Source organism: Lipomyces chichibuensis (assembly GCF_038497645.1).
Source record: "Lipomyces chichibuensis strain CBS 12929 unplaced genomic scaffold V1513scaffold_9, whole genome shotgun sequence".
NCBI lineage: Eukaryota > Fungi > Ascomycota > Lipomycetes > Lipomycetales > Lipomycetaceae > Lipomyces > Lipomyces chichibuensis.
This window is the reverse complement of record NW_027117461.1, coordinates 265,723-277,849: the sequence shown is the minus strand read 5'-3', so window position 1 is coordinate 277,849 and position 12,127 is coordinate 265,723. Positions and strand designations below refer to the sequence as shown.

The 12,127-nt window shown below is 44.6% G+C and overlaps 5 protein-coding genes across 5 annotated transcripts; 2 read left to right on the top strand and 3 right to left on the bottom strand.

Moving 5' to 3' along the window:
* Positions 1-258: 258 nt before the first annotated feature.
* On the bottom strand, positions 259-1,068 carry V1513DRAFT_457779 (uncharacterized protein; the record flags this gene model as incomplete). Its single annotated transcript, XM_066899645.1, has 3 exons — positions 259-644; positions 698-806; positions 862-1,068. The coding sequence occupies 3 exons, from the start codon at positions 1,066-1,068 to the stop codon at positions 259-261; spliced, it is 702 nt and encodes a 233-aa protein (XP_066754520.1).
* A 424-nt stretch (positions 1,069-1,492) lies between these two features.
* Positions 1,493-3,207, bottom strand: V1513DRAFT_424382 (CoA-transferase family III domain-containing protein; the record flags this gene model as incomplete). Its single annotated transcript, XM_066896079.1, has 8 exons — positions 1,493-1,783; positions 1,845-2,135; positions 2,197-2,303; positions 2,357-2,460; positions 2,512-2,712; positions 2,772-2,779; positions 2,835-2,955; positions 3,017-3,207. The coding sequence occupies 8 exons, from the start codon at positions 3,205-3,207 to the stop codon at positions 1,493-1,495; spliced, it is 1,314 nt and encodes a 437-aa protein (XP_066754519.1).
* Positions 3,208-4,740: 1,533 nt separating this feature from the next.
* Positions 4,741-5,646, top strand: V1513DRAFT_441848 (uncharacterized protein). The gene is made up of 3 exons (XM_066897580.1): positions 4,741-5,024; positions 5,081-5,333; positions 5,388-5,646. The coding sequence occupies exons 1-3, from the start codon at positions 4,833-4,835 to the stop codon at positions 5,420-5,422; spliced, it is 480 nt and encodes a 159-aa protein (XP_066754518.1). The 5' UTR covers positions 4,741-4,832; the 3' UTR covers positions 5,423-5,646.
* V1513DRAFT_441846 (kinase-like domain-containing protein) lies at positions 5,590-7,627 on the bottom strand. The gene is made up of 2 exons (XM_066897579.1): positions 7,405-7,627; positions 5,590-7,332 (listed from the first exon to the last, which is right to left on the bottom strand). The coding sequence occupies exon 2, from the start codon at positions 7,271-7,273 to the stop codon at positions 5,879-5,881; it is 1,395 nt and encodes a 464-aa protein (XP_066754517.1). The 5' UTR covers positions 7,274-7,332; positions 7,405-7,627; the 3' UTR covers positions 5,590-5,878.
* A 253-nt stretch (positions 7,628-7,880) lies between these two features.
* On the top strand, positions 7,881-12,125 carry V1513DRAFT_412713 (RecF/RecN/SMC). The gene is made up of 11 exons (XM_066895759.1): positions 7,881-8,270; positions 8,323-8,733; positions 8,794-9,090; positions 9,139-10,338; positions 10,385-10,549; positions 10,601-10,694; positions 10,746-10,861; positions 10,910-11,151; positions 11,206-11,484; positions 11,538-11,831; positions 11,876-12,125. The coding sequence occupies exons 1-11, from the start codon at positions 7,953-7,955 to the stop codon at positions 11,979-11,981; spliced, it is 3,522 nt and encodes a 1,173-aa protein (XP_066754516.1). The 5' UTR covers positions 7,881-7,952; the 3' UTR covers positions 11,982-12,125.
* The last annotated feature ends 2 nt before the right edge of the window (positions 12,126-12,127 follow it).

Below are 12,127 nucleotides of genomic sequence, written 5' to 3'. Positions count from 1 at the left end.
GTACCTGATCCTGGCAGTGGTGTAGTGTCCTTATTTTGTTAGCAGTCTTCAAAATATGAGCAGTATCAAAAGTTCACCGAAAATCGTACATCAATAGGTGTACGTAGTACTTGGACAGGTATTGATGATGCGGCTTCAGGTTGAGTCCTAGTTCCAGACTTCAGAACGTCTGTTGCCATTGAAGTCGAAACTAGTCCAGAACCCTGTTGCCTTCTCTGTGAAAGTAGAGCCTTTGTGTTTGGCGAGTAAATCTGAAGCTCAGGATGGCTGCGTTCGCACATCAAGAGCAGCTCCACCAAATGTTGTGTAGGCAACGACAGTAAATATGTTCGTTTCTAAAAGGACGGTTACATCTATTCTATAACGTCGTTTAAAAGAGCAGCTAACCTCCTCCTCTGTCAAGCTCGCGCCTGACAAACCGACCTCTAATTTCCGCTCCACTATTTTCGACTGGCACTTATAGCAAAACCACTGAGCCTCAGCAACTTCAATAAATGCTCTACCAATTGGTGGATCATGGCATAACTGATGGTATGGGTCATTGCAGCCATCGCAGAAGACAATCAGATTGGATTCTGGACTGTGGCCTCGAGAGCATACTTTGCAGATTTGTAAATCTCGCCGAAAATATGCTGTCCGTTTTTCTTAGATGGAGTTAGGTACAACGTAGTGAAGCGATTATGGACAGGCGACTTACTCCCACTATCTAGTTCAGCTAATGGATCGAACTGCTGTGGTTTGTGCACTTTTCTTCCAGATTTGGTCTCAAGTCCATCAAAAGTAAACTCCTCGTCAGACTCCTCATCCTATGATATGTCGCATTAGCATCGTCAACAGTGATGAGGACAACCTGCTGCATACGCTCTTCTTGTTCTTTCCACGCTTCCTTTTCAAGCCGGTCTTGTGCCTTTTGTATGGACCACGTTTTTGCGGAATTTGGCTGACTGTAGATGAACTAGCTTGGCTGGAACTTGTGAGTGGTACAGAAGACGCCTGTGAACTAATCGTTGGCTGGATGGAGGATGCGGTCGATGCCAACGACTGTGTTGGGTCTGCCGGTCCTGACATAACTTTTCAACTTCACGGAAAGCCAATATTTGCCCATAGGCTCATCTATTTGTCGGGAGGACGCTACTTTCTGCAATTGTTTACGTCACTAGAGTCGGCAACGTTAGATTTAGGCCATAGTTTTACAGTAAAGAGTCTAACATGAGCGCTTACCACTATAGCAAAAGTAAGGCAAAGTACCTTTGATTTACCTTTTACGGAGTGGAGATCAATTGGCTGTCTGAGCAATACTCTCGGGACGGCATAAGCCGTAAATAGCCACCAGACGGGATGCAGTTGTGGTGAAAACTAATAATGTTTGGGAGTTACGGTTGTAACCGCACTCTCCGAAACTTTTGCGGAGTTGGGATTCTCCGGATATTACATACGATAATTAACCATCCAAATCTTCAAAATTATGTAACTTATTCTCATGAGCTATTTATTACCCAACGACTTGTTCAACACGTAGAATATCGATTTCCTTCCCAGTATAGCCTAATTTCTTAAGAATCTCATCTGTGTGCTGGCCCAAAGTCGGCGGCGCCTCTCGAATAGTTGGCTTGGCAGCTGAATACTTAATCGGAGTATTTACCAATTTCAATGGTCCACACGTGGGATGCTCGACAACGGCAATCATATTCCGAGCAATCACGTGAGGATGGTTTAGCGTCGCTTGGATGTCATTAATGGCTGCATACGGGATTCCGCTGCCTTCGAATAATTCAAGCCACTCCTAGACAATGTTAGTACGAATCGTACGGGATTGCAAGGATCGAAAGATGGATCGCTCTTACCGCTGTAGTTTTTTGCCGAGTCTCTTCGACAATCATGGATACAAGATCACTTCGATGTTTAACGCGCAACGCGTTAGTTGTAAATCTCTCCTCTACTATCCATTCTTCTTTATTCAGCAGCTGGCACATGAGTCCATAGAGACGATCGTTGGCGGCGCCGATCATGATGCTACCGTCTTTAGTTGGGAATGCCTGATATGGGCATATGCTAGCATGCGACGTTCCCAATCTGCCGGCATCGGGCTCTCCCGATATTAAGCATGAAGACGCAATGTTGGCCAATGAGGCTACCTGTCTCACAATTTAGTTATCTATTCACTCAGGTAGGTCTAGCTGATCCATATATACACACCTGGCAGTCGGACAGTGCAATATCGATATACTGCCCTAACCCTGTTCGGCTGCGTGAAATTATAGCCGCCATGATGGAGTTAGCGGCATAAAGTCCTGTAGTGACATCTGGAAAATAATTACGACATGCGTAAAAATCAATAAGCAACCCGATCGCATACCTGTAACAGCAACTCCTACTTTTACTGGCGCTCCATCGGCTTCTCCGGTAATATGCATCAGACCCATTTCTGCTTCAACCATAACGTCGTATCCGGCGCGGTTCCTTCCGGTAGGTAAGAATAGTCGACGTTTTGACACGTAAACTTTAACTCACCTGTACGGTCCTGTTTGCCCATAGCCCGTTATGCTGGCATATATAATCCTATCATTTTTCAATTGCTCGTATCCGAGATCATACTTGGCTAGCGTCCCTGGTAAGTAATTCTCGATAACCACGTCACTAGTTCCAATCAAAGATTTTAAAATATCCTGTCCGCGCTTCTCTTTGAAATTCAGTCCCAGGGACTTTTTGTTCCTAGTGTCACCAGTCAATATTTGCTACTCGAAACTACATGATCCCAAGTGGCTTCGTACCGGTTAACCTTGCAGCAATGCGGATTAGTAAAGATGACCTTTAGTTATGTAGCAGGAACATACGGACAGAAAGTACGCACTCTCTCCACGAGAATCGGGGTCAGTGAGCGACTTTGCGAAAGGCGGACCCCAATGGCGGGTGTCGTCTCCTCTCGTGACATGCTCCACTTTAATAACCTCCGCGCTGTATCAGATAAATTACCATGTGTATTGGTTACAGTCTATCAAAACCAAATAAAACGTACCCCAGGTCCGCCAATATTTGTGTCGCATACGGGCCAGCCAAAACTCTTGTAAGATCAACAACTCTGAATCCGGTTAATGGCAGGGCAACATGAGGATCCACTGCGGTCGACGAGTAACGACATAAAGAGAATGAGGGTAGCCCCGTCCAAGGCAATCTCGAGAGCTTGAGAATTCTCACGTTCCGGGACATGGTCACATTCCAGATTATATGCCTGTTGTAGATCTGTGAGATATTATCTGTGGCTGAAATCTGGAAATGGGAGGAATTCCGATAAGTTAGTTGTATGACGCTACCGAAATTGAGTTTCCGCGTGCCCATTCGGATCCCCCAGTCTTTATTCGAGCATTACTGCACGTATACATTTCCTGCCAAAAAAAAATGAGTCGCTCTTAAAGCTGTATCTCAAATGAATATGCGTAATAATGTCGGTTTACTATAGCTGAAGAGCTCGATCTGGCATAGGTGAATTGGAAAGACGGCTACTGCATAAGGAAACCCTCAAGAACTCCCAACGCAAGGGCAGCTCACAGTTGAAAGGCGTGAATTTGTCTCTCGGTACAAATTAATCGTAATCTACACCGGCTTGAGTATGTCTCCATCAAACTACATTCGATCGTCGTCGACGATATTTTTCCGGTATTCCCGGGCCATGTCATCGTCTAGACTACCTGGTTCCCTCGTTCGATCGGCCATAGTTTATTCCACACCTCATACTGCTCCATTCGTTCGACATTACGCTACTCCTAATGACTCGCAAATATCGGACGCTATGCTCAATTCGAGTGTAATGCGGAAGCTGTCTTCCAACGAAGAGGTGAGCACCGATAAGCACCGATAGGATCGATTGGTTTCTCGACGTTGCCGACTAATTTAGCTCGTTACTAGGTCATGCAATGTGTCGCCAACGTGATGATGCTTGTCAAGGAAAAGGGATATGTCTCTTCGGGCGGCGCACAGCCGACTACATGGAGCATTTTGAAAATGTTCAGGGACAAGGAAATCCAGGAGGCAATGGTTGGCTGTAAGTTTTTGTACACGGACTTACCCCCAGTACTGGAACTAAATGAAGCATAGTGAAGGAAGCAATGGACCGAAATGGTATTGTGATTACTATGGAAGAGTGAGTTCTCTATTTTTGACTAATCGCAGCGGATTCCTAATACTACTCAGATATTCTAGCATTGCTAAGATTCTTGCTTCTGGAACTGGGCGACAGCAGTAAGATGGTGGCAACGCCGCAACTTTTTGTACATATCTTTAGAATATGAATGAATTTATTCCCTTTTTTTTCGGTGCCTGGAGTACTCGGCAGTTGAATTCTTGAATTGTGTACTTGGTGGATTGTCAGCCTGACAAGTTTTCACAGACCCTCGGAGTCTTCAACTTACAGTTTCGCATTAAACAATAACTTGATTTACCTGCAAGATTACATAAGCCATTGGATCGAAATAGCTCATATGCTCCTCGGTTGATACAATAATCCGCTATGCCGTGATATATCAAATATCAATTATCATAAGTGATGTATGGGCATGAGCGACGTAGTCAATTCGCAAGGTTGAACATTCATCGTGCGGGCGTCGTCATAGTATATGCTATACTCACCCCACAATAGCTCCCAGACTCCCGACTCCCGAGTCGGTGAGGTTTGCAAAGGCGTGATTCTCGAGCCACACTTTAGCGCGTAGAATTTCAGCTTCGGGCATTCTCAGCCGCACGACATCGGCACTTGAGCCTTCGACTTAGTCTTCCCGCCATTACAATAACCTACCGCCGATCTGAGTTAATTAGAACATCACGGCCATTTTGTAGCAATGACAGGTCCAGCGACTCATTCCTCCTCATCTCGATCAGGAGCTTCGTCACAACAAGCTTCTTCGAGCGGAAAACGTGGCGCTGGTAATGCCACTGCTGTGACTACTACCGGTACTATCTCCTCAATCAGCAGCGCTGTCAATAAACCCGGAATTCCTCAGACAGAAGATCCTAATATTTTCGTTGATCTGGTAAGGAGATACTTGTCAAGTCTTGAGTAAATTTATTTTGCTGATGATTTGACTAGCTTGAATTCGAGACGTTCCCTATTGAGTCTCTGCGCAAGTACAAGGCATCATACAAACTTCCTGTACCGTCTTCGATCTCGAATGCAGGAACTTTGCTGAATGGGCCTGTTGGAAAAAAGACATATTCTTACAAGCATCGCACTCGGATATCTAAGGACGAACTTGCGGGCAATATAAAACGTCATTTCTCATCTTTTCCGGTGAGGGACACCGAGATGATTGCCGGCTTTCTGTATTCCACAAAGAATCAAAGTATGGTATCTAAGCTTCTTTATATCATTAGCTGTAGGATCTGACAGTTTCTAGATAACGCATTTAAGCTGCACTTCCCTGTCAACTGATCCAGAGTCGTTGGTGAATCCTTAGTAAAACGATTTGGTAGTACACACTGGCGTTACAAACGGGAATAAATTGGTTGTGTTAATTAAATTGGCAAGATTGATGTGCTGTATATCCATGAGCATTACTGCCTAAGGCGTTATCAAATGATTAAGAGAGTGTATGAGGTGAGCAAGTTAGTATTGGTATAATTCCAATTGGACTACTTAGTATAAAATCTTTACGCATCTATCTGATCTTCTTGATCGAAGTAAGTAAACCATATTTTTGTCTATGCCCTAATTAAACCAATCGTCATTCAACTCTATGCCCAATGACAGATGACCACTAGCGCCGATTTGACCCGAACGAAATCATTAATTGGAAAAAGAAACCATACTCCTGAACAATTCTATCTAACAGATCACCCGGAAACGAGACTAATCAACGGATATGTAACAACTAATATTAAAAAATTGCTATGCCGTTCTCATAGCGTTCTCAATAAAACTATTGCTGGCCGTAAACGTAAAATTTTCAAAAAGCATAACGTCATCGATAGTGCTGGACGTGGATCCCACGCCGGGAATTTCAACGCCAGGAGGACTAATGGCAAGGCTAGTGAACTCGTCGGCGAAGTTCTCAGCGAGAATGGGATCCGTAATAACTGGAACAATCGGGGGGATAATGCTCGGATCTCGCGCCTCAAGTTTTGTCCAGTTCACCTTTCTAAAAAAGCGATGCTTCCGGATGGCCTTGAGATCATCAGGGATGTTACTGCCAAGTCGTTTCTTGGGCTCCTTCCGCAACAAACGAGTCAATAGATCCTTAGCCTCGGCTGTCAGATAGTAAGGTAACACCAGCTTAGTCTTCTGAATTTTCTCAACAATGCGTTTATAGTTATTTCCCGTAAATGGCGGAGCGCCAGTGAGCAAATCATAGCACAATGCCCCCAGAGACCACCAATCCACGGCGAAATCATATGGCTTTCCAAGCAGTATCTCAGGAGCCATATACTCGGGAGTGCCCAGAAATGTTTTGCAAGTGCCACCATCGTTGGCCACTTTACTAAGTCCAAAGTCAGTGAGCACGAGATGGCCTTGGGAATCCAGGAGGCAGTTCTCCGGCTTCAGGTCACGGTAAACGACCCCAACAACACTATGCAAATGCGACAATGCTAAAACTAGTTCAGCAGCGTAGAATGAGACAGTATCCTCTGACAGCATCTTTTCCATTGCTAAATGGGAAAATAGCTCTCCTCCCTGCGCATACTCTAAGATTAAGTACAATTTGCGCTGGTCCTGCAAGGCATAAAATAGCTTAACGATGAATGGATGTCTAATAGACTCCAAGATCGCGCGCTCCGTCTTAGTTTGCTCGACAGTCTTTTTATGAACAGTCATAGAAGCCTTCTTCAACTGCTTCTGTGCATAAAGCCGCCCAGTGGCCCTCTCCCGGACTAGAAGGACAAGCCCATACGCGCCCTTGCCGAGAACTTTAATAGGTTCGAAATCTGAAGGCCGGAGACGACGCTTCTTCTCGCTGTCTTCTGCAACATATTCCGCAATATCAATCTGATACGAAGTGCCCATGAGCTCCTCATCTCTAAATTGATTATTCTTCAAAGTACTTCCAAGATTAGCCAAACCATCGGTGATATCTGCAATTGCTTCATCATCCTCGATAATACTGCTGATATTTTTTTGGACTCCATTAGGATATCCGTTCACAGTAGTCGCCACTTCAGCCCCGTTGTAGCTTGGAGGAACCCAAGCCTCATCCCTGGACCCGATAGAGGAAATTGACTTGGTTCTAGGGCGAGAACGAAAGTCAGCGTCCATTTCAGGCTCATCGAATGCGAAAACCGCTGCCATTGCTAGATCATAAAAGCCGGTGTTGCAACAACGTCACCGCCGCCATACATCCAATACAGCTAAAAAAATTAAGAAACAGGTTAGGAGAAGTTTTAGATTATAATCCGGTGTTAGCGTCATGCCGTTCATACCTTTGACAATGAACACAATCCAAACCGACAGTCGAGATAAGATCAGCTACTAAAGAAGATTTTTGCGAAGTCCTTCCAATAGTAACTAGTATCAAGCGCTGCGGAGATTATAGAATTACAGCCATAAATAATATACGGTTGGGTTGATGATTGCTCAAAAGTTCTTGGGAAACAAATTCCTGGTAAACCCTCACGAATTTTTCCAGCGTTGAGAAGTCGAGGCTGCAACACGTTGGGACTTCGGAGTTTGCGAGAGGTGATATGACAAACGTACGTTGTATCTCTGCTAAAGGGGCTTGTACCCCAACTTTATCACGGTTTGAGAATAACAAGCTGTACCCTAACCAGACACATCTATTTCAAGCACGCACCAAATTAAGCCGTCACTCCGCTTCAAAGGCGGGTAAACCTAAGATCAGAGAATAATTCGTTACCGCAGCAACGACTTCCCAAACACTAACACGCGTCCGCAGCTTCAAAGTTTATCCCAAGCAACAACTCACTGCATCACCCCACTCGATTCTTAGCGACAACTTGTTTGACATACGATGAAGCTTGAAGAGCTGATTATTGACGGCTTCAAGTCCTATGCTACGCGTACGGTGATCAGCAATTGGGATGAGCAGTTTAATTGTATCACTGGCCTGAATGGTTCGGGAAAGTCTAATATACTCGATGCAATATGCTTTGTGCTGGGCATCACAACAATGAGCACTGTGAGGGCTCAGAATCTTCAGGATTTGATATATAAGCGTGGCCAAGCTGGCGTTACGAAGGCTAGTGTTTCGATTGTATTTGACAATCAAGACTCTGCGACGAGCCCGATCGGATTCGAGGCATGCCCTCAAATCAGCGTCACCAGACAAGTGCATATTACATCATATAATATATTTTAGAGGCTTGTACTAATCCAATCAGATTGTACTTGGTGGTACCAGCAAGTATCTCATTAATGGTCATCGCGCGCAGCAACAAACCGTCCAGAACCTTTTCCAATCGATCCAGCTCAACATCAACAATCCTAATTTCATGATTATGCAAGGCCGCATTACTAAGGTTCTGAATATGAAACCGATGGAGATCCTTGCAATGATTGAGGAAGCATCTGGAACGCGCATGTTTGAGGAACGACGAGACAAAGCTTTGAAAACTATGGCGAAGAAGGATAAGAAGTTTGAGGAAATCAATGAACTCCTACGAGAAGAAATTGAACCTAAACTTGATAAATTAAGAGCGGAAAAAAGGGCCTTCCTGGAATTGCAGCAGACTCAGTCCGACCTAGAGCGGCTAACCAAAGTGGTAGTTTCTCATGACTACGTAAAGTATAATGTACATGCCATCATTTCAGTTCAACATAGAACATCTGAAATACTGATCATAATAAATTAGGAGCAATTAAGTAGCTTCGAGCAAATGATAGCCAGCAAGACTAACGAGATGAATGATGTTGGAGTCCAGATCAACAAGACGAAGGGAGAGATGACCATTATCGAGGAGGACTTAGCTCGAATTACAGCTCTACGTGCGAAGGAGCTCCAAAAAGGAAAAGAGTATCAGAAACTCCAGCAGGGCCTTAAGGACTTGTCACACGAAATTGTGCGTCTACATACATTATTGGAACTCAAGACAAATAATATTGCAGAGGAGGAACAAAAAGGAACAAAGATTCAAGAAAATATCTCAGAGGTGAGTGGAGAACCCAATTTGTGCTATGATAGCTAAATTTTGCTGCAGCTTCAAATGCAGCTCGAGACTAAAACCGAGGAATTTCGAGCATCGCAAGAGTCATTCCATTCTGCGAAGGAAGCGTACGATGCTATTTGCGGGGAAACAGCCAAAACGGAAGAACTGCTAGAGACGCTGCAAACCGGAGTAGCGTCCAAGGAAGGTCAAAAGAACGGCTTCATGGACCAGTTGGAAGAAGCTAGAGCATGTGCCAGTCAGTCAAAGACGAAGCAGGAGCAATTGAAACTTCAGATCGCTCATCTCCAAAACCGACTGAAGGAGCTTGAGCCTCGCGCTCGCACGGCACGACACCAGAACCAGGGTCTGTTTGACAAGTTAGAGAAGCTAAAATCAGAATGTGGTTCCCTGCAGGCAGCTCTATCATCAATGAATTTTGATCCTGTGGTCCACGAAGTCATGAAACAGCAGGAGGCGACAAGTGAAAAAAAAGTCCGCGAGTTGACGGCAAGTATTGATAATCTGAAAAGACAAGTCGCCAATATGGAGTTTACCTATACAGACCCAGTTCCCAATTTCGATCGAAGCAAGGTGAAAGGTCTGGTTGCGCAGCTTTTCTCAATAGAAAAGGATAGATTTGCTGCAGCAGTTGCTCTCGAGATATGTGCTGGTGGTAGACTGTATAACGTTGTTGTCGATACCGAGGTGACTGGAATTCAGCTTCTTGAAAAGGGCAACCTTTCGAAACGAGTCACCATCATTCCTCTCAACAAGATAGCCGCATTTACAGCATCTGCAGAGAGGATTGGTGCAGCCAAAAGCCTAGCACCCGGAAAAGTCGACCTTGCGCTCTCACTGGTGGGATATGACGAAGAAGTTTCCAGAGCTATGGACTATGTGTTCGGCTCGACATTAATCTGCGCCGACGCTGATACAGCCAAGCGCGTGACGTTTGATTCTCGCGTTCGGATGAAAAGCGTAACGCGACAGGGAGATTTGTACGATCCAAATGGAACTCTTTCCGGTGGCAGTGCTCCCAAATCTAGTGGTGTCTTGATCACTGTTCAGGAATTGAACCAGCTAATGGTACAGAGAAATCAAGAGGTAGCAGCCCTTAGACAGCTGCGAGATATTATGTCCATTGAGAAAGCTAAGATCGCAGAGGGAATGTCACTAAGTCAACAGTTGGACCTTAAGCAACATGAGGTTGCACTGATGGAACAACAAATTGCTAATAATTCTTGCTCGGCTGTACGTAGCCGCGTGTACGAGCAAGAAGTATGCTAACTGAAGCTAGATTATCAATGAGATCGACACTGCTGCTCAAAGTATTGAACAGCTTCACCAAGAAATAAAGCAAGCTCAGGAGATCCAAGCAAATGCAGAAAATGACGTTCGCAACATTGAGAAAGACATGGCCGAGTTCAAATCTGACAAAGGCTCGAAGCTGGAAGCATTGAAAGTACGTACTGAGTTCAAATAACGTTGTCATAACAGTCTAACGCTTGTTCAGAAAAAATGTGCTGCATTAAAAGGACAGGCGGATAAAGCGTCCCAAGTTATGAAAACTGTTCAGAAACAGTTCCAATCGGCTCAGTTAGAAAAGGGTAAGTATTGTACGTGGCTCATGGTATTTGGATTCTCGCTACTATCAGTAGATCAACTCGAAAATGATATCATACTCGCCAACCAAGCATTCGAGGAGGCGAAGCAATCATGGAAGGAGCTGAATGCCGAAATTGCGAATATTACGGAGAAACTGGAGTCTACTAAGGTACAAATCGGCGACGTTCATCCTGGCGGCTGTTCTAACAGAGTTTAGCGTCATTACACCGAAACCTCTGATACTGTCGAGCGGGAGAAAGCGAAGATGATAGGTTTTGACCACGAGCTAGGAGCTCTTGAAGACACCAGGAGGGTGAAGGCACAGAAAATCGAGGACCTTGGTCTTACCTCTCAAAAGATTAACCATACTCTTGAGAAGATGAAGGATGACCGACGACATGCACATCAGCGACTCGGGGAACTGTTGAGTCAGTGTTCTTGGGTTGAAGAGGACAAAGAGTGAGCTGTCTCTACCTTCACTGAAATGGAAGACGTTTCTAATGATTACATCAGCTTATTCGGCCGACAAGGAAGTCCATACGATTACTCTGGATACAATATCCAAGAATGCAAGGCAACCATGAAGCAATTGTCTGACAGGTTTCACGAGATGAAGAAGACTGTAAACGGCAAAGTAATGAACATGATTGACACCGTCGAGAAGAAGGAAATTGCTTTGCGTAATATGCTGAAGACTGTTGCAAAGGATAAGCGAAAGATTGAGGAAACGATCCAGAGTTTAGATCAATACAAAAAGGAGGCTCTCATAAACACGTGGCAGAAAGTGGATGTGTAAGTGCCTCTGCTATAACCTATACTTCAGAACCATCTCTAATATATTGCAGTGATTTCGGCCAAATATTTGCCGATATGCTACCCGGCAGTTTCGCAAAGCTAGAGCCATCAGAAGGCAAAGATGTTACACAAGGTCTCGACATCAAAGTGTGCCTTGGCAAAATCTGGAAGGAAAGTCTCACAGAGCTTAGCGGCGGCCAAAGGTCTCTAGTGGCTCTTTCTTTGATAATGGCGCTTCTGCAGTTCAAGCCGGCTCCTATGTATATTCTCGATGAGGTCGACGCTGCTCTTGATTTGAGTCATACGCAGAATATTGGTCGATTGATTAAGACCAGATTCAAAGGGTACGATCATTTGTCGTGTGGTGAGTAGTTGCTAACAAATCTAGGTCCCAGTTTATAGTCGTCAGTTTGAAAGAAGGATTTTTCTCCAATGCCAACCGGGTGTTCAGAACTCGTTTCCAGGAAGGCACGTCTGTCGTGTCTGTTATGTAATTTAGGTGGTATATCGTTAGTGCCTCTCCTCAGAATTAGATGTTTGTTGTATAACAATAACAGTTTACCTGTTGCGTATGCTTGCCTACAAAGATATTTGTTGAATAGAGGTGGTGATTTAGAGGATATCCACAAATAACAAGAAT